The following is a 23,137-nucleotide window of genomic DNA, read 5'->3' as shown; positions in this document are numbered from 1 at the left end:
GATGATGTACTGTTATTTTCAGTATGAAATATCTGCACTTTAATTTCATTAAAGTTAACTACTATGATTATAGTGTAATTTGTTTAATATGTATCAGTCATTTTCTTTATCAGTGCACATTTCAAATATGTAATAAAATCTTATGTACAGAAAAGTTCAGAAATCAAAGTTACAAAAATATTATGGGAATGCATTATTAAAAAAAAAAAGTTAAAAGTTTTACTCCTTGATATTCTGTCAAAAACAGTATTTAAAAAAAAAAATTTTCTTCTGCATTTTTCCATTCCTGTTTATAAAACTTTTGCAAATTTGAAGTTTAGAAAACATTTCAAGAAGGTGGCAAAGGACTTTGACCAGCAGAGATAATTTATATAATTGAATAACCAGTAGGGAGTTATTCAATTGTATAAAGCTCTGATCAGAACATATCTATCAGTGTAAAATCTGATCATTCAGGATTTGAACAGGAGGAATAACCATGGAAAGAGTACACAGGCCGATAACATACTAACTGCAGAATTTGGTAGATGGAAGATGAAGGCGAACATGATTAGTGAAACTGTTACAAGGTATTTATAGGGTTGATGCTGGGGAGATTTTTTCATTATGGTAGAATAACGGGAAGGATCAAGGGCAAGGAAGCATCCCTGTAAGTTGTGAAAGAAGGTGGTGAGTAAGAGGTGAATAGGTTTAAGGAGTGGTATGATAGACTGTGTTGTCTAGGATGGGCTGCCTGCAGTAAATCCCGTGTTGTTTTCTTTTATTTAGTATGCAAATCATACTCTTCCCATTTTAGAATTTTTCCATAAGCTAAAAGGGGAAGACTGTATGATTTACAAACTATTAAAAAAAAAAGCCTCCCCCTCCAGAAAGTCAAGTAAATTATCAGTTTCTCTCTATAATGTTTTTAATTATCTCAAAGAGAAATGATTTAAATAGACACAAAGAAAAGTTCCCCTTTGTCTTTATTTATAAACTTCATTTTAAGCTCCAATGCTTCTAATGTGTTTACCAGATCAACAACCCAATGAATGTATGCAAGTCAACTGTTCATATAATGAAGAAAACTATTCATATAATAGTTTTCTTCAGCTGAATTATAGTTATATTAAGCTTTTCATTAGCTGGACCAGACAAATATATTAATAAGATGATGGCAACAAATAATGATAGTTTTAACAGCACTTTGAATAATACAGCTAAATTTATGATAACATATAATAAATCCTCATAATTAAGAGGTTTCAAAGCCTGTTATCACTATACCTTTTCAGTGACATGGGTAACATTAATCAAGTGCTTTCCTTATAATGACAAGTACTAATTAAAAAAAAAAGAAAGACATCTTTGAAAGCAGTTATTTTAGACTGCATTCCATTGACAACAACTTTGTCATGGAAGAAGACAAATAGAAAACAATGTAACTAAATATTCTATATTATATAAAAATCATATATAAAAATAAAAATATCTGAAAATGCAAATAATAGTATGTGCACAACCTGTGAACAATTTGCACACACTTTTAATTTAGAGCAGATGCTTTTAACTCTGCTAAAAATAATTGGACTCTCACAAAGTTCCCACTTTTTACTAAAACAGTCAGTATGTTAAAATAAAAAAAGGGAAAATGAATTCTCCAAAATACTTAAAAAAACAAGAGATACAATAAATTCACCAAGTTATAACACCAAAAGTATCTATAAAAGTGATGAAAACAGTTCTAAACTGGAATAATCTCTTAGCATGATAGTTTTCATATAAAAATATTTTTAGACATCAGCAATATCTTTGGCAAGGTATAGTTTTTCAATAAACAGCATTTTAAAACATGGTTTGAAAATTATTAGCAATGAGTTATCTTACATAAGATAATAGATTAAATTATGCACCTGTTTAAATACTGGAAATTTTATAATGGGAAGCATTTAGTAATAACATTAAATCTATAAAAAAAAATATAAGGGCACAAATTATGTTCTAATAATCCTGAATTATAAGGAGTTATCATATAAAATGAATTCTATCTTGTAAATTGGGTTAAAACTTAATCTTGTTTTCAGTACAATAAATCAGACTTAAAAATGGTTGCAAATAAGGTTAATACCTATGCTTTGGAATAACTTAAATGGAATATATATATATATATATATATAAAATACCAACAAAAATCACATGAATCTAACAGTTATGAAATTTTTCACAACACATAATATTTTTAAATACTTATATACATCAATGTATTTTCAATATCAGCTAGGATTTACACCATCACTTTCGAGTCCGACTACATGCCTGTTAGTAGTCTCCCTTGACAAAAGAGGTTCTCCAATAACTTGTCTATCCTCTAAAGCAGGTTTATTTAATTGAGTAAACTGAGATTCAGGAACTGTAACTGCCACCCTCCATAAAATCAAAGCCAGTATTACTGACCATGTATGTGTAATTCCTAGGAGAAATGCCAGAGTGCCATATGAATAATAATAACCAACAGCACATAACATTTGCCAAGTAATAAACAGCAGCATTAGCAGGTGGCGCCACACATATGACAACAGACTGCATGATGGTGCTCCACCATCTAAAAGACTTCGATGATGGTAATAAAGGCAGTGGGATATTGACAAAGTTAATGGAATAAAGAATGTCACAAGCTGAAATAAACAAACAAATTACTATTTTTTTTTCTTTTTCAAAAGTAATAAATTATCAATATATACCAAAACTTTCAATATAAAACTATGTTATGATCATAAACAAAATCTGCAACTAAAACAAATGGAAATAATTAAATGCCCCCCCTCCTAAATGCTGTCTACCCACCCTTAATAATATTATACATATAAAAAAACCTGGTTTTTTTTCAAATAATTTCCCCACTTTCCCAACTCCCACCTTCTTTTAACAGCTGAACAGCAGATGAAGGTACATCACTGGAATAAGGAGGCAGAAAACAACATCCAAAAAGGTATGTCCAAATTTTCCTCCCACAGCAATCCCTCGATTAATGCGCCCCCGATTAGTGTGTCATTTTTTTCTATACCCAAGTTCGATTAGTGCGCCTCTAAAATTTGATTAGTGGGCCTATATACATCTTAAAAATAAATGTTACAGATTTAAAAAAATTTTTCTCTCTGTACATTTTTATGGCTAACTATTTTAAAAAAAACTCTCACTGGGATGAAATAATTTAGTTACCGATTTAAAACATTTCATAAAGTGAATTTTAATGGCACACTACACTATTTCCATGTATAGTATGTTTCAAATTACTACCAAAATGTAATTCATCTGCTAATTACAGAGCCTTTTGATGATCATATCTTATCCCTCCTTTGCAAATGTTTTCCTTTAATTTTTTAATTTAAAGTATTTTCCCAGACCACATAATATTTTTCAATATTATGTGGTCTGGGAAAATATATACATCAATGCATTTTCAATATCAGCTAGGATTTACACCATCACTTATCAGCTAGGATTTACACAAAAAAGTGAAAGTGTGAAAATGATTCGAAAAGTAATCTCATTGGAAGAAAAACTTGGAATAATAAAGAAAAATGAACAAGGCCAGTCCAGAGCAAAGATAGGACAAGAACACAAAAATGGGTGAATCAACTATAAGGGCAATTTTAAGCAAAGTAGCTGAATACAAAGAGAAAGTTAAGACTGCTTCAAGGTCATCATGCATGCAGACCACTCAAAATCAAAGTATTATAATGACTGAATTATAGAAACTTCTTTCTACATGGATTGAAGATTGTAACCAAAAACGGATCCCGCTAAACACTGACTTTATTAAATCAAAAGTGTCAAGTCTTTTTGCAACCTTGAAAGAAAGAGCTATCAATGATGGAAAATAAGAACTCCACACTAGTGCTGGGTGGTTTGAGCATTTCAAAAAAGAGAAATAGCCTACATAATGTTTGGATCACAGGCGAAACTGCAAATGCAGATAACGAGGTGGCCACAAATTATCCACAGATTTTGAAGAAAATTGTGGAAGAAGGGAGGTGGGGGAGGACTATTCTGACTAACAAGTATTTAATGTCAATGAAACCAGCTTTCTTTTGGAAGCGAATGCCTTCCAAGACTTTTCTGGCCAAATCAGAGAAATCTCAGCCCGGTTATAAAGTCTCAAAGTTCAATGATATTTCTGCTGGCAAATATGCGAGCCGGTTGCAAACACATTCTTCTACATTGTGCAAAATGATTTTAGAGACTTTTCAAATGAATCTATGTTAAATCTTATTCTGAGAAATTGGGTGACTCCGCCCTGTAAAATTTAGATGCACAGCGGGAAGATCTTGAAGAATATGAAGAAAATTTAATCACTGACAAGCCCAAAGAGATTTCACAGAAACAATTTGAAAATATTTCAGATCTGGATGCACTGAAAAAGAGCTATTGGAGTTTCATAAAAAGGTCTATAGTGGAATAAATGAAGGAATGCACACAGCAGCTGTTTTTCTTGATATATCTAAAGCATTCGACTGTGTTCATCATGATCTATTGCTATTGAAAATGTCCAAATACGGCATTAGGGAATTATTAATGACTGGTTCAGATCCTATCTGAATAATAGAAAACAATATACCAGCTATGATATATTTAAAAGCACAACAAACATAATAAAATACGGAGTCCTACAAGGGTTGGTAGTAGGACCCATCCTATTTATAATATATGTTAATGATCTATTTAAATAAAACTTTTTGGCAAAATGATATCCTTTGCTGACGATACGGCTTTAGCATACACTGAAACAACCCTTGAAGATCTAAAAAATCGGATTAATAGCGATATATTAAAACTAAGTATATGATTTAGCAACAACGGATTTAACATTAATACCGACAAAACGAGATATATGTACTTTACATTAACAGACAAATTAGATCACAGTATAACTATAAAATGGCATGAAAGGAAATGCAGTGATAACTAAATTGTAAAGTAGCTTAATCAAAAAAAAACAAAAACCGTCAAGTATTTGGGCCTCCATATCGATAGCAATTTGAAGTGGAACTCCCACACTACTTTCTTAACAAATAAGTTTAGGTTCATAATTAACAGAATATATTATGTTAAAAAATTTGTAAATGCAGCATTCTTAAGATGTTTATACTATTCCTGGGTAAATTCTTCACTGCAATATGGCATTACCTGTTGGGGAGGAGACTATTATAACAATCTGCTTCCATTAATAAGAATACAAAACAGAATAATTAGAGCCATAACTACTACCGACTTCACACATTCAACCAATGATCTGTATATCATTCATAATATACTACCATTTCAGAAACTATATCTCTATGGTTGTCTGTTATATGTAAAGAGAAACACTGAAAGTTTCTTGGTATATAATGTAGACTATGGATTGCACTGTGGTTGAAACATGCTGGAAGTACCTAAGGCAAACAAAGAAATTTTTCATAAATCTTTCAAGTACATTGCGATGAGTAGTTATAATAAACTTCCGAATGAAATTAAATCTATAACCTCAGAATATGTATTCAGAAAAAGACTGAGAAACTACCTTATGGTGTTAAAGAATATTGACAATTATTTTAAACATATAGTATAAGAGATCATTATAACTCATATATCATAACCAATTAAGGTATTGATTTACAAATTGGTTCATTCAATCAGGAATTAAAATATCAACATGTACATTATTATAACTGGTAAGGGAGCCCTCTTAGATGTGATCCCTGAACTCTCAGTGTCTGATTTGAGCTAATTACTTTTCTAGTAACCAGTATGGCTACGGCCCTTGGTTACACATATTTGCATTAACTAACTTACATTACTCTAAACCAGTTACTTATCATAATTATGAAACCATTCGAAATATATTATATTCTACTTTCTCATATATGGAAATATATGAGAAAACTTTTTTATTAACCATAATAAAATAATAGCCAAAATAAGTGTTAGTATAGTTCGCCAACCGTTCGTAGGTCTCTCCTTGGCATTTTGCCAAGAATAGTCGATTCATGCTAAAGGGGAGAAAGAAATGAAGGATGTATGAATTGGCCGCCAACATGCGAAATCACGTGCTTTCTTGTTTGTCGTTGTACTAGTACTAGCTTGATTTTTGATGTCGCTTTTTTGCATTATTTTTTTATTATTAATTTGTATGATGGATCCAGTACAGTCAACAAGTTCTGTTGTTAAACGCTTCATTTTGATGTAGACGTTATAAGAACTATTCACAAATTTTATGTGGGCGAGAAAAGAGTGCCAACTGTTCCGAAATCGATTCCTGTGCTTAAAAAAAATATTAATTTTCCTTGGAAAAGAGAAACTTTAAGGAAAATACTTCATGAAATCGAATTTTGTTTTAAAAAGTCCCAGAATAAAAGGAAACTTATCATGGAGCGAAGTGACATTGTTTTATCTAGAACGCAGTATTTGATAGCAATAAGATGTTTCAGGGAGGAGAAAAGACTGATTGTGTATCTAGATGAAACTTGGATTGATAATAATTTAATTTATGGAAAATGTTAGCAGTCTAAAGAAGAATGTGGAGTGCTACAAACCGGAAATGCCTCGCGGCGCATAATAATTTTGTGTGTGGGTGGAGAAATGTTTTTTTTTTACCGAATTCAAACTATACAAAGCCAATTCAACTACTGGAGATTACCATGGACAAATGAATTCTACGATCTTCGAAAAGTGGGCAGAAGAAAAACTGATTCCAAACCTTCCTAAAAATGCTGTTGTTATAATTGATAACACTTCATATCACTCTATTCAATTAAACCAAGTTCCAAATTGGTCTAATAAGAAGCAAGTTCTTATGGATTCTCTGCAAATAACATTTCTCATTCTCCAGATATGCAAAAAATTGAATTGCTTAATTTGGTCAAAAGAAACTATTTAAATTTGACACGCTGCTTAAAGAGCATAGATTTCTAGCTTTGAGGCTACCACCATATCATTGCGATATTAATGCTATTGAGTATGTTTAGGCAGAAGTGAAAAGTTTCATTCGCCATCGCAACGTAACTGGAGATATTGACATGTCGAAACTTTTTAAGCGTACAGAACAGGCGACTGAAAGTATTACAGTTCAAAACTGGGGAAAATATTGCTCTCATGTCACCTCATTAAAAAATATGTATTGGGACAGAGATGGAATTATCGAAGAATTATGTGAACCTTTAGAGATCATTTTAAGTAAAAGTGATGGCAATTCGGACACCGATTCAGATGATTCTGAAGATTAAAAGGATTTGATAATGGTATTTTTTTCCAACATTTTTTTTGCATGGATTTGTTAAAAGAGTCACAACAAGTCATAAATAATTAATCGGTTTAGGACATTAAAGTGTCTCAGTTCTCCCAACTGTAAGTTTAGAATAGCTAAGTTCATTTGAAAAAATTTGTTTTTTTTATAATTATTTTTATTTTATAGAAAACTTTTTTTAAAATAAACTTAGTTAAATTTTTGTTTTATGCTGTACCTTTTTTTTTTTTTAATTTTGTTAATACTCTACATACATTTTTCCAACTGTTATACAAGCAAAATAGTTACACTTTAAAAACAGCAATGTTCGTAAAAGAAAACCTAAATTTTCCGACTCATCCCACAAGATGGATTGTTTACCCTATTATCGGAATGGTTTCTCCTTTTTGGTACATGCGCAGAAGTGTCGAGGGATCTCTAATCGGTGGGCGAACTATACCAACAGAATAAGATAGTAATACTTGAATTTTATTTTGTAACATTGTACTGTGCATTGAATTGTATTGTGAATTATTGTCATAATTATACAAGTTGAATAGTATAATATGTATAATTTGTATACGTGATGTGAATAATAAAAACTGTTAAACCATTAAAAAAAAATGTTCATGCAATTGAAGTTTTTAAGCAGAATTCTTAGAGGCTGGCCCTGATGAAGAGGGAAGCAGTAAAATTTGCAGAAGAGTAGAAGAGGCAATAGGGCCGTCAGTTGTATGCAAGAAACAGAATGCCTGCCAAACTACGTTAGCTCAATTCTTTGTTAAGTAGAATAATAAATTGATATTATGAATATATTTTATTGTCTATCAGCTTCATGGTTTTCCTTTAACTATACCCTGAGATATACCCTAATTCTTTTATAAAAAATAAAGGTCAAAAAAGAAATTTGAGGAACTAATTATACTTTTCCCCCATAGGTTATTATATTCGATTAGTGCGTTTTCGATTAATATGCCTGTTTTAAAGAAAGCATTAGCCGCATCACTCGAGGGATTGCTGTATATCATTCTTCATATATTAATTTTATAACACTTCAGTAATGCCCTAAGTTTTTGGGTAGAGCCAATGACATTGTAAAAAAAAAAGTACTCCTAAACAAAAGCCATTAAAATAATAAATGCTTTATAAAAATGTTAAAAGGTTTCCAATGCAAAATCTGGATTGGTCTGGATAAACACTGCTGCATTGATAGGCCTTGTGAAAGAGAAGAAGTTGTGTCCTGTATTAATCTGAATAAGCACAGCACATGCAAAGGATACCTAATATCTGATATGATGTCACTAAAAAACACACGTACTAACCACAGTAAAAAATAAATAAATAAATAAAAAACCTGATATGATGTGTAATTGACAATCAGAGTTTAAGTGGCTTAAGTTAAAGAGAATTAGATGATAGGTTACTGCCCCATAACTGTGATTGGAGGGATGATTTTGCTAGGCTCTGACACAAACAAAAAACCTTTCAAAATTTTCCTTTCCACTAAAATATGAAGAATTTTTAATTTTACACAGAAGGAAAAAAAATTTTTGAAAGGTCATTGAAATACATGGTTATGACCTTTCTGATAATGATGCTGTGCAATATCTAGAAGGGAAGCAAGGATGAGGAAAATTGCAGGTGAAAGAATGATAGGTGTATCAAGGGTTGCTTGGGTTAGATGCTAATAAGGCTGTGGAAATGGATGATATATCACCACATATTTTAAAGAATGTGCATAAATACTTAGTCTATTATTTAATGAAAGTCTTGTAGTGGGGAAGGTACCTAAGGAGTGGAAAGAAGGCAAAATAATACCCCTCTCTCTCCAAGGTTTGAGAATAGAAGTTTCCAATTATAGATTGATCTGTATTTCTGCAGTTGTGATCAAAGTCTTGGAAAAATTAGTTAAAAATACAGGATTGGATTGATGGACATAAGATGCTCTATGATGGTCAGCATGGGTTTCTGAAGGGCAGGTCTTGTTTTAGCAAACTGCTTATGTTTTATGATAAAGTGACAAATGTGTTGGATATGGGAGATTCATATACAGTGATTTTTTTTTTTTTTTTTAACTTTGCAAAGACATTTAATAGATTACCACGCGATAGATTAGTATATAAGCTGCAGAAGATGGGATTAGATAATAGGAAGATTCACTTTCTGAAAGGTACCAGCAAGTTGTGTATGATAGAGCAGCATCTTAGAAAAGGAAGGTGACCAGTGGCATGCCTCAGGATTTTGTTCTTGAGCCTTACTGTTCAATTTATTTGTTAATGATATTTCACGTGAATTGAATGAGGATCTTCAAATGTTTACCAATGATGCAAAGTTAGGTAAAATTATCAGGAGTAATGCTGATGTTAATTCTCTACAGGAAGATTTGAATAGACTTTTTAGGTTTATTCAAATTTGGACAAATGAGTGGGGTTGCAGTTTTAATATTAATAAATGCAAGGTGTTAAACACTTTGGGATACATTGATATAAGAATATGCATCCACTTCATGAAGCTGTACTTCAGGAAGTGGATGAGATTCTGGATCTTGGAGTGATGGTACAGTAGACTGAAGTTCCAAGGGCACATTGTAAGTGCCCTTGGAAAGACAGCCCATTGTACTGCTGCTATGATAAAAAGTATCATACATTGACATGTAGGGATAAGGAGGTGGTGTTGCTGCTGAATAAGAACATTGGTCAGACCACATATGGACTATTGTGCTCAGATTTGGTCACCTGGTTTTCATTGTAATGTTGAAACACTACAGAGGGTCCAAAGACAAATGACCAAAGTGAAATCAGGACTCTGTGAAATGTTGGTTATGATTTAAGGGAATGTGGATTACACAGGTTGGTGGATAGGAGGAAAAGAGGAGATATGATAAAGATCTTCAAGTTAGTTAAAGGATTCTATTAGATTAACACAAGAAATTATAAAAAAAAAGTGGATGTCAAGATGGGAAGAACGAGAAGCCATCCCTTGAAGTTGTATAATGATGTGGTGAAGAAGGGTGTGAGGGGTAGATTTTTTTACGTGGGGAGTTGTTAGTGAGTGGAATGCATTGTTGGAGTTCATTGTCAATGTAGGTAGTGTAAATAATTTCAAAGGTCATTACGACAGACATACTGAAGCTGTATAACCAAGAGGAGACCTCCACATAGCCATTAAAGGAATGCAGAGAACCGACCAGGGCTTCTGACCTAATGTCCAATCCTCACCTTCTCGTGGTGCACCCTGCTTGGGTATCTACTTGGATACTGAACGAACGAGGATGGGCTGGCAATTTGGGATTTAGCCGACCAAATTGTATTCTTTTTGGTTAAACAAAAATAAAAATGATGGTACAACATGACAAAATTTCATGCCGGCTGGGGTGTCGCCCGGTTAAACAAGGGCGCCATTGTTATCGCCAGGGAACCAGGGCAAACAGCGAAAAGTCAGCTACTCGAACAAATCTGGAAACAAACCCCAACTCAACATCACCAGAGTTAAAGATCGGTACTATCAACATAAGAAGCCTGAATGGCAAAGAAATGGAGCTAACTGATGAATTAGATAAGTACCAAATCGACATAATAATGATGACTGAAACAAAAAAGACAAATACTGGTGAGATCTTTCTGAGCAATAAATACAAAATGTTATATTCAGGCAATGACAATCAAGGAAAAGAAGGAGTAGCCATAGTATTCAACACAAAATACGAGACTAATCTTCTTGAATGGCAGTCAGTCTCAAGTAGAGTAATGTGGGCAAATATGAAAATGGGGAACTGGACAATGAGACTTATTTGTGCCTATGGTCACACAGAAGGTTCTACTAAGGTAGAAGTGGAGGAATTTTTTGAGGCTTTAGAAAAAGCAACTGACACAATGTAAAAGGAAAAGTTGGTCCTTGTTGGGGATCTAAATAGCAGAGTAGGAAATGATTGTGAGACATACAAAAATATTTTGGGAAAATTTGGAGAAAAGAGCAAAGCTAATAATAATAGAAAATATCTGTTGGATTTCTGCTCAGGACATGGACTGGTTTTTATTAACACCATGTTCCAACATAAAAATGTGCACAAATTCACATGGAGAGAAGAGGCAAGGAATAAGAAAAGTCTCATTGACTATGTTATTGTTGATAGTGATGTTTTCTCCCTGGTGCAGGACACCAGAGTGTGCAGGGGATTTGAAATTGGACGTGATCACTATTTAGTCTTGAGCAGGATAAAATTGAATTTCATATTGAAAAGAATAATGTAAGAAAGTTTTAAAGCGAATAAAAGTTGAGCAGCTCTCAGATGTGAACTGTAGATTAAATACACAAAGATTATTGAAGAAAAAATGAAAGAGTTTGAGAACAGGAATCAAACCTTGGAGATTCATTGGCAAACTCTGAAGAAAACATTGATTGATTCTGCCAGAGAGGCATGTGGTGATGTTGTCTGCAAGGATAAAAAAATCAGAACTCCCTGGTGGACACAGGAAGTTAAAGAGGCAGTGAAGGAAAAGAAGAAAGCATATCAAAAGTTCCTGTCAAACAAGTCAGCTTGTGCTCTTAGAGAATACAGAGAAAAATGCAAAAATGCTAAGCACTGTGTAAAACTAGCTAAACAAAAGTCATGGGAGGACATTGGCAAGAACACAGAAATTAATATCAAGAAGGTGGTAAGATATTCTGGTTGTTGAAGAAGCTTAGAAATGGAGGAAAGATTGCTGTAAAAGGAGTTAGAGATGATAAAGGTGACATGAAAATGGGAGAAAAAGATATCCTTGAAGTATGGAGTAATTACTTTGAAAGGCATGTGGTGATGTAAATGTAACTGCTAAATGAAACAAGCAGTGATGACAGCACAGTGGTAAAAAACACTGACCAGGCATGCAGTCAGGAATACATATCCATACTTGAAGTCGAAAAAGCCATCAAAGGCTTGAAGTGTGGAAAGGCAGCAGGAGTAGATGATATTCAACCAGAAATGCTGAATAAGATTCTCACAGTGGCTGCACTGCATAGTTCAGAAAGCCTGGACAGAGGGACGAATTCCCGATGATTGGAGTAGAGCTCTCATAGTACCCATATATAAAAAGGGAAATAAAGCTGAATGTGAGAATTACAGAGGTATTTCCCTAATGAGTGTTCCTGGCAAGATCTATGCAAGTATACTTGAGAAACTGTTGAGAAGAATTGTGGAAGAAAAGCTTGGTGAAGAACAAGCTGGATTCAGGCCAAATAGAGGTTGTCAGGATCAGATCTTTACTTTACGACAAATAGTTGAGAGAGCATATGAATATAACAGAGATCTGTATTTAAGTTTTGTCGATTTGGAAAAGACATATGACAAGGTGCCAAGAGAGAAGCTATTCAATACGCTACAGTTATATGGTGTCAATGGGGCATTATATCAATACTTAACAAACAATAGCAAACTATAGCAATACTTAACAAACCAGCAGTTAGAATTGAAAGAAGTACAGGAAGATGGTTTAATGTTGAATCTGGTGTGAGACAAGGATGTACATTATCCCCTCTGTTATTCATTATCTATATGGATCACATTATGAAGGAAAGTGGTATTAAACATGATATCAAAATTGGAGATGTTAATGTCAGCTCTTTGCTTTATGCGGATGATGTCATACTTCTAAATAAATCCGCTACAAGTCTGCAAGATTCTCTGACTAAATTGAATAACTGTTATAATAGATATGGTATGAAGGTCAGCAATAGAAAGACAAAGACAATGAAAATAGGCAGAATCATTGAAAATGTCAACTACATTGTGAATGGAAAACCAACCTGTGGAACAAGAAAAACATTTCAGCTACTTAGGCATGATTTTTAGTGAAGATAGTAAATTCAATATAGAAATAGACAACAGAATCAGCAAAGCTGGTATGGTGGGAAGTCAATTGAATAAATTCATATGGAATAAGAGAGAAAGTAGTCGGAACACTAAATTAGCTGTATACAAGACAGTGTTCAAACCAGTTTTAACTTATGGATCTGAGAGCTGGGTCAGAAGTAAAATAAAACACTTGATCAAAGACTAGAGACTGCAGATATGAGAGTCCTGAGCAAGATTAGAGGTGTGAACAGATGGCATCAATGGCAATATCATATTAAAAACGAGGATATTAGGAAAGAACTTGACATTGTCAGCATCCAGGAATGCGTTAGCAGAGCTAATCTCAGGTGGTATGGTCACTTAAACAGAATGGGCGAAGAAAGATTAGCAAAACAAGTGTTCTCTGCCAGGTTGGCAGGAAAACGACCAAGATATAGGTGGATGGATACGGTACAAAGTGCCTTAGGTGATAGAAATATAAGATCTGGTAATGTTGGAGTCTTGACAAGTAACAGACTGATTTGGAGGAAAATCGTAGATAGGAAGTTAGTAATGATGTAATTTTTTTCATGTAGTACTATCATATCCTGTACACCCCTTGAGGGCACATGGCAGGAATTTGATGATGATGATGATGATAATAATCTGCTAGTAATCGGTGCTATAGGCAAATGGTGGATACTTGAGAAATGAGCTGACCTAAGCTGCAGTCACGTTTTCCCTCGATTCCAATGTGACCTGGAATTCAACAGAAGCATACATTTAAGTGTAGCTCTAGACTTTATTGCCCTAAAGAGATGTTCGTGAACCTGATGGGTGGTATGTCTTCCCTTAATTATCTGGAGTTTGTTCCAGGATTCTTTAGTGTTAGTTTTTCTTGTTATGGAGGATATACATTGGATCCAAGATTTCTTTTGACTGAAATCTGACTATGACGAGGCAGATGTATTTGACTAATGCTAGATGCATCTTCCTTGAGCACATTTGAAAGCAATAAGTTTGTTGTCGTGGGGTATCTTTGAAAGCCACTCCAAGATTTCTTCTTAGCTTCTTTGGCTGCTATGCAATTGCCATCCCAATGTCGCTTAAGGAGACACTGAAATTGACTAGAAGTTTTAGGAATTGCAGTTGCGGCAACTTGTGCAATAGAATTCACAGCACTACTCATGGAAGTGAAGCTAACCATTGCAGAATCAAATTCTGCCAATGATGAAAAAGGGGAACCAGTCAGCTTGCTCATTTTTCTATTATGATAAAGCCATGATTGAGTTCATGGTTGCCCATGCAGAAAAGGGGGATATCACAGGAAAGTGATCACTCCCAAATACATTCTCATTAGTTTCCCACTTGAAGAGTGGGAAAAGGGAGGGTGAGCAGATAGTTAAGTCAAACAGTGAATGTTCAGGTAGGCATATGGCAGAAGGTATTGCTTCTTGTGTTTAGGAGGGAGAGATTGTTGTCAAGCATACATGCAATAATGCTTCCTTTGATGTTTATTCGAACACAATTATTATTATTATTACCCCAAGACCTCAAGGAGTCAAAGACTCATCTGGGAGGTCCTTTTATCACACACACACACCTCATCATACCGTGTCTTAACACACTCAAACTCCTTGCAGACACCACTCTCAGGCAAGGCATTCCAATCATTTACAACTCTGCACAAAAAAAAAAAACCTGCCTCTCATCACACCCCTCTTTATACAGTTTCCAGGGATGACCTCTGGTTCTCCCCTTATCTTCCACTATTTTATGTAGAACTTCTCCAGCATTGATCCTATAACAAACCCCTTACCAACTTGTAGGTCTTTATCCTTCCTCCTATCCACCAGACTCTGCAAATTGCATCTTCTCAATCTTTCCTCATACTTGACATTCCAGAGGTCAGAAACTACCTTAGTCAGTCGCCTTTGGACCCTTTCCAACATCTCTTCATCCTTCTGAAAACCAGGTGACCAAATCTGGGCACAATAGTCCATATGTGGCTTAATCAAAGCCTTATACAACGGAACAAGAATCTCCCTACTTCTACACGTCAGTGTCCTCCGCATCATTCCAAGAAGCCTTTCTGTTGTCACTCCCAAATACATTCTCAATAGTTTCCCACTATCCCACAAATCATTGTGTTTAAATTACCCATTAGAATTAAAGGGGTAATGCAATCCGATATCATCAAGGTAATCTTGAAATATTTGCAGCAGGAGGAATGTAGATGCAGCATACCGTTATTAAAGTTTTGAACTAAAAGTTGGATAGCAACTGCTTCTACGTTCATAGTAAGTGACTTGCTGGAAGGGAACTTGGTTGCCTACAAGTATAGCAATTCCTTGAGTGGGTCCATCCTGTTGCCAATGATGGTAACATTCTGTAATGCCAATTCACCACTCTTCTTCAGGTGAACTTCTTGCAAGCAGAAGCATATAGAATTATACATCCTATTCTTTCCTACATAGTGGAAGAGACTAACCTTTATGTTTGCCAACAACATCAGCAAATTAAGTACAGTCTACATTCTTACAGTAAACTTTGGAGCCCAACAGATAACATGCTACTTACATTTATAGCAATCATGACCGTGCAAAGTATCATGAAAAGCACACTTCTGAAATGTAGTGGTATAAAGAATGGAAGCTGAACATGCCAATGTTTTGTGACCTTATTATGACTGAAACAATTTCATCTCATCATGAAGTATTTGCATTTTTAAAATAATGAGGAATATGATCAGGCAATACATCCTTGCCCAGTCCTCAACAAAATGTATGATTTTCTGATGAAAATTCATCAGAAATTTAGATCACTACATATACCTCAGAAAGAGAGATAGAGTACCAATAACAGTATATTCCCCAAAAGAAAGCAAAGTATGAGGTAAAATTTTTTTATGCTTTGCAAAGCAGATATCATTGGGATTTCAAACCTTATATGAGAAAGAAGACTGTACTTGAGATCACCCCCCCCCCTCCCAAATATTTTAAAATAATTGTTTATCCTCTCAACTGGGCGATGTGGATGAAATACTCAAAACACCTTATGATTATTCATGGAGCAAAACATCATGGCATTCTGCCTTTTATCATGTAATTACCCTCCTCTGCTGTTAATTCCTTAACAGCAATTATAGAGGCATTAGTGGATTAACTGTCATGGAGCAACCTTTGTGCCACATGACTTAAAATATACTGCATTAATCAGAATTTCCTTTGATATTTGAACTTTTTGCTGCACAATTTATCTTTTTCTAAAGATAAAAATGAATTTCACATGTGTAAAAATAAATTATCAATTCTGAATGACAACAGATTATCCTTTGCAATGATTTTTGTCTGCTCACAGCATGAATGTATGACAGGTTTACAATTCAACCTTTTATGGCTTACGAATAACAGCAACAACAATAATCTGTTTTGTTTTTCAACTGAGGGTTCATTTGAAATATTACTGAACATAAATTCATAATATTTTAAAATTAGCCTTAAAATAAGAATGTAATGCAATTTAACATAATGTCTTGTTCACAAAAGCAATGAGATATGGTTAATTTTAGTAGTAGTAAGAAATCTGCAGTCTTTTATTCTTGAAATCAGTGCAATGGAACAAAATAATTATGTTCTTTCATTTTAGTAACAATACTGCAGAAATTATTTTTGCACAATTTTCAAATGCTTGCATTGAAAGTTGCACAGTGATCAGCATTCATTTTACACAAATTATGGACTCTACAACCATGTTATAAATAGGTGTTCTAATTTCCCGACGTTTCGTCCTTCATATTAAGGTCATCATCTGGAATATACACATGTATATACATAGACAAGCTAAATTACATTTCACATAGTATGCTGAAGAGAAGGATTTGATCAACGGTTATTTTACTGGCCTGATCTCCAGTGAAAATAAAATTACAATAAATATATAAAATAAAATAAATTAACTACATCAAAGCTATATTCCACTTAAGACAACATCAGAGAAACATTCTTTCATATAGATAGTTTTGTTACGGTGAAAATGATATCCTAATTTAACATGACAATTGTTATATTAGATTTAGGATCCTGGATTATCTATGGTTCTATTCAAAATTAACTCTTAGGGAGAAAGGTTAAGTGGGTAGAATATGTGCCTTCCATATGCTTGGGATTTTTAGACCATCATTATTGTTACGATTAGGGTGACTGATAAGAATCTCAGAGGCCTTCTTAAATTTACGTTCATATCATGTTTTGGTGTGATAAACAACAGGTCCTTTTCCAGTCAATTCTATGTAGGGCATGATCAGAAAGACCAGCTTAACCATAGTTATTACATTTAATGTGTCATTTATGTTCCTTTTTTCTGATAAGAATTGTGCATCCTGTTTCTGCTATATAGGACAAATTACAGGTGCAATGAATACGGTATACCTTAGGGTGGGCCAGTGGAGGGAGGGAGTGACTCCTTGGATGAGTTGAGTAAGTTCTTTAATTTTGCAGGAAGTTTAAAGTTGGTTTATGGTTGTATTTTGGTACCATTCTGTTTATTTTGTCTGATATCCCTTTAATGCATGGAATGGTTACAGATTTATTGTAGCCTTGTTTATTTTTGTTTTTAAGTGAGGTCTTGTACAAAATTTTGTTGATAGTATTTTGGATGTAACCATTTTTAGGAAGGTATTGTTGATAACTTTTAATTCATCTTTAAGTGTTTGTTCATTGGAGCAAATCTTCAAAGCACTGTTTTTAAGTGTATTAATGATCCCTAGTTTTTGTGTTGGGTGGTGATAGGAGTTTTTGTGTGTATATATATATATATATATATATATATATATATATATATATATATATATATATATATATATTGGCCAGTATGTTCTGTTTCCAGTAGACAGTGAAGGAAAGACTGCCAGAAGCAAGATGTGTGACAAGTGTATCTAGAAACGAAAGTGTGTTCTGCTTTTTAATCTCAATTGTGAATTGTATGCATTTGTGTTGTTTGTTTAGGTGGCTGAGGAAAGTGTCTAGCAGCCATGGGGCCAGATAGTGAAAACATCGTCAACCAGACTTTGGGTTTTAAAGGGGGAGGAATCTAGAGCACATTGCTCAAAATGTTCCGTGTAAAAAAAGTTAGCAATGGGGGGGGGGGGGAGCCCATGGGTGTGCCTTCTTGTAGGTAAACTTTTTTTTTTTTTAATAATAAAAATATATATCCAATGATATTTAAGAGCTTATTTGCTTTCTGCTTGAAATCGCAACACATGATTTTTTATTTTTGTAAGATGCTTATTCTTATAATATCCAGTGCTAAACCATTGTAGATATGGTGCAAATATATGAGACATCCTATACAGACTGATTCAAAAATTATGCTAATTTTGAAGATTTCCAATTGCATCTCCCCTGCTTTCCGTACAACAGTTGTAACTATTCTAGCCTGCTGCTTATAATTTTCATAATGCACATCATCCTTATGTAAACAGTCTTCCTTCCACATCCATTTCTTACAAATCTCTTGCTTAATAAGACTACACATCCATTTGACTCTACCCTATTTATTCTTCGAACTCTCAGGACACACTCTGATATTGCATCATTTAAGTAATATTTAAATGCTTCCCGTGCACTGTCGATATTCTTCCCATCCATCAACCGGTCCCATTCCACTGAACTCTGTATACTCCTCAGTTGTCATAATTTCCTGCTTTGTAGTTCACAGCATGTAACCTTTTCTGAATGGAACATTCATAAACTTAGTCACTTCCTAAGTGAGTACTGCATGATCACTGTTATCAACGGAGGCAGAATAGTTACATCTATAACTGAAATGCCCTCTGACACTATGATCAAATCTAACACTCTTTGACCCCAAGTTCCTTCTGTCACATGCTGCTTGAGGAAGTTGTCTGGCAACAGCTCAATAAACGCATTTTCATTCTTCTCATGAGATTCTACTGCTACGCAATCAATATTTGGATAATTAAAGTCTCCCATTATGATTACTCTTTTCAAGCTCATCTTGTCTATTTGTTGTTGCATTTCTTCATCACTAGTGTTAAATTGTGAATGAAAGTATTTTGTAAATTATAATACTTCATTCATGTTTAACATAATCCTCCATGTCATAAGCAAGACTTGTAAATATTATTTGTTGTTAGCCTCTTGCTTAAAATTTGTTATTCATGTATTTTCCTTGAATTTTGTCAGTTATTATTTAATTATATAATTTTAGAATACGTCATAACGAAAAGGCTCTGTATTAAATGTCATTTATTTTATTACTTTATTCCTTTAATAATATTATAAGAAATTGTATGTATGTAACTTTTATGTGCCTTATGTTAACTGTGATATATGTTTTTTATTATTGTAAATGAAAGTGAAAGTAAATTTAAGGAATTCTGCTAATGAGATTTTATTAGTCACTGTCAAGGAAATGGAGTTATTTTTAGGTAGCACGTGATTGGAGCGAGGAGTACTGTATACAAAGGAAGAAGCGAGTTGTTATGAGCTGAACTGGTCAGAACCGGATTTTGCCTGGAAAGAGGAGAACAGAGTTAATTCGAAAACGAAAATAAGATATATGAAGAAGCCCTAGAGACAGCACAGAGATAAGTAGTGAGTGGTAGAAGGGGAGTTGATATATGCCGAAAATCGACTAGGAAAGGACAAGAAATTAATAGGTTTTTTTGAATTACTTCTATGGGAGTTCTGATACTATGATAAATTCCAAATGTTTAGTGGAAGAATAGTGCAGAACTGAAGTTAATACATAGAAGAAAATAAGGAATTAGTAGATAACTTAAACCAAGTGCATCAAGACTTGTGTATTTCTGTGTCTATAATTCAGTTATTATAGTGGAAGATTTCTTTGAATTGTGTTACCATAAAGTAAAAGTCAACCAGAATTTCAAATGTGCCTATGCGAATTCGATGTGTAGAAGCAATGATCTGGTAAGAGTTGTCCTTTCTATAACCTGTGTGAAGCAATAACAGTTAACTCCGTTGGATATATTTTGACCTTAGCTGTGATGTTATGTCAATTAATGGTCAAATGTTAGATGTACTGAAGTACTTTCCCCTCGTAATAATAAGTGTTATGTTGATCCAATAAGTGTTAGCTAACTGAGAAAGAATATAGTGTAGCCTGTCATAAGATTAGTTATTGTAACATTTGGAAGGTTAAACTTTTAAGAACTGTTCTCAACTTGATTAAATGAACATAAAGAACTGAGAAATGAATGTTTGATAGTTAATGGATTGTAATTATTCTGAATACTTTAAACTGAGCTAATATATTTATGATTTAATTCATCTAATTGGGTAGAGAGAACTATGTGAAAGAATTACTGATGCTTTAAGAATTAAGAAGTGTCAACATTAGCCATAATCCTCAAACCTAAATAAGAAGTTACTAATATCTGAATATGAATTTTTGTAATTGTGCAATTTGATAACCTTTTGCAGATAGTTATACTTGAATGTATTTGTTGTACTATTCCACATTAAATGTTTTCTTTTGTTGAGTTAAACTTGGTGTTTGCCCGATTTTCTTTCATTGCACCGCTCATAAAATTAATTGGACCTTTGTGGAAGCTTTAAAAGCTATTAATAACCTCGGCCTGAAGATAAAGTGATAATATAAATATAGTTGATGATTGATTCCTCTATATTATTTAGACTAATCTGAATATAGGGTGGCGCAGTATAATATAAATTTCTTTATATTCAGATGAGCAAAAATCAACAACTAATGAATAAAAATGGAATTTAAAGAGGTAAAGATAAGATTAACAAACCAACAAAAATGGAACAGTCAGTTAGGTAGGACCTTCCAACACTAGCAACTGATCCACCAGGTCTGTAACGACACCCCCACTATGCAATTGAATTTGTTAGATTCCATCTCACACCAGATGGCTTCAAACTCACTGCCACATGAAATACTGTTAGTAGTACTACAATCACAGGTCTCAACTAACTGGATTCAAGTCATCTGATATCATTAGCAGCACTCCCCCTCCTCTCATATCTTTCCTAAAAATAGTGTACCCTTTACACTTGATACCAGTTAGTATGTCTGATTCTGATAGCCAGGTCTCACTAATGCCTACAATCTAAGGTCCCAACATATCAAACTCCACCCTTTGTTTCTGATATTCCTAGCATTCGTGTACAGACACAATAATCTACCTGAATGTTCTTTTGTATACTCTTGTCTGCATGGCACAGTTGGATAACTTGCAGATCTCTCTTCTTTAGTGCCTTATACATGTTGACATCTTGGCACACGTTTGATGAGTCTGAACTGGATGAACACAATGTCTAAATCGTTCTCTCCTCATCAACATTTCCATGACAAAGCCCATTCCTGTCATTAACACAGTTATATAACATTTGCTCTTACACTCAAATTCTCACTATTCCTCCCTTTATAATTTAGTTTCCCTGGCTCTGTGTTAGGTCTCATACCAGTTATTAGTTTTACTAGACTCCTGATATCAAATGCAATCAAGTGTAGGCCATCTCTCTTATACAAATCCAACCTTCCCTGAAACTCACTCCACACATATCCAAAAACTTGCATCCATTCCTTCTACACAGCCTACACATTGAATTGTTTGCCATCATAGCTATTCTTAATTCATTTTTATCATATCGAGGTAAAATACTGATGATTTTCACTTTCTCACTCTTGCCTCTTCCAACAACCCTTTCATGTCCTAATAGTATATAGCATAATAGTATTCAAAATCTCTTTACTATGCAGAAATGTAGTTCATCCTATCACACTTTTATAAAATACTAATATCCCATCTACAGAGCTATGGTATCTAAGTAAAGAAAAAAAAATTAATATTTTAAGAAATAACCAGAATTGGTTATTTTATTAAAAATACAAAAAAACACCTATAAAAAATGAAATAAAATCTAATTACATAAATAATACAGAAAAAAAAAATATTTTCTGAAATATGTCTTGCTTTGCATTTGTTTTTCATATGTGTATCATTACAATATTATTTCAATTTTTCTTGCAAAAAATTTTTCCTGCGAAGAATATTCTCTGCAATGAATTTTTCCTCAGTGCACTTTAAGTGATGAAATTTCTTGAAATGGTATATTAATTGTTTTGTGTTGTACTCGGGGAATGGAGGTATCTATGCAGTCTGCAGATGAGACGTCAATTAGAGGATCTAGATGCACATCTTTCACACACTGTGGTACACAATCCATTATTATTATTATTTAAATAAAGGGGATATTAAATCCCATATTGTTTTAAAACCGAATAAGAAACTCAAAGATCAGAATCAAAGAGTTTCATGTCAAATATAGTAAACTATAAAAGTATCGGCGATTACTAGCGTGAGCTAATGCAAGTAGTCCTAGTACGTAGTACAAACTCGTGCAACTCGCAGCAAAGGTGGTATTTAAATAATGTTTATATTGCTAAAATGAAGCCTGTTGGCTCTCTATATTTATTTATTTTTCAATTAGTCAATTAGTGCATTTTCTTGTAGCGGAATAATTTTTGGCATGTGATCCCTTTTTTTCTCTTTTATGCATTCTAAAGAGACAGCAAACAAATCATACCATTCAGAGATGTACTTATGAGAAGGTAGGACCGGCAAACATGTTAGACTTCATACAAACACTTTCTTTACAAGTGATTTCTATCCCCCCCCCCCCCCAAGTTCCAGACTGGTAGGCCGGTTCTCCTTGAATTCTGATGACTCGAATTTTGAAAACTCGAAAGGGGGTTCCTCCCCCTGGAGCCTAATAATGTCATCTGTCTCAAGAATTGCCAGGTATTTGTAGGATCATTCTGGAGCAAGTATTTAATTTTTCCTTTTATCTACAAATGTAATTATTTTTGCTGTCTGTTATTTTGTCTCGAACTATAGACAGTGTTGCACATTTATTGAGTCCAAATTCCATACAGACATTGAAGTGAAATGTCTTCACTGAAGATGAGGACTTATTGAGCAGTGATTTAATTTCTCTGGATGATTATCCATATAGTTTAAGATCATCCATTATAACAGATGGCATATTTTTCCTACCTGTTTTGATATCCAA

At 33.8% G+C, this 23,137-nt stretch overlaps 1 protein-coding gene across 1 annotated transcript in view; it reads right to left on the bottom strand.

Moving 5' to 3' along the window:
- Window positions 1–2,252: 2,252 nt before the first annotated feature.
- Window positions 2,253–23,137, bottom strand: part of LOC150101724 (transmembrane protein 62-like) — a 365,932-nt gene continuing 345,047 nt past the window's right edge. The window contains exon 16 of the mRNA XM_090399895.1: window positions 2,253–2,654. Within this exon, the coding sequence (XP_090256021.1) occupies window positions 2,253–2,654 (402 nt within the window). The remainder of the gene's footprint in view (window positions 2,655–23,137) is intronic.

This window comes from Typopeltis vanoorti, chromosome 11 (assembly GCF_054136105.1).
Source record: "Typopeltis vanoorti isolate ZY-2024b chromosome 11, IOZ_Tvanoo_1.0, whole genome shotgun sequence".
In the NCBI taxonomy this organism is placed as follows: domain Eukaryota; kingdom Metazoa; phylum Arthropoda; class Arachnida; order Uropygi; family Thelyphonidae; genus Typopeltis; species Typopeltis vanoorti.
This window is presented reverse-complemented; position numbering and strand designations above follow the sequence as displayed.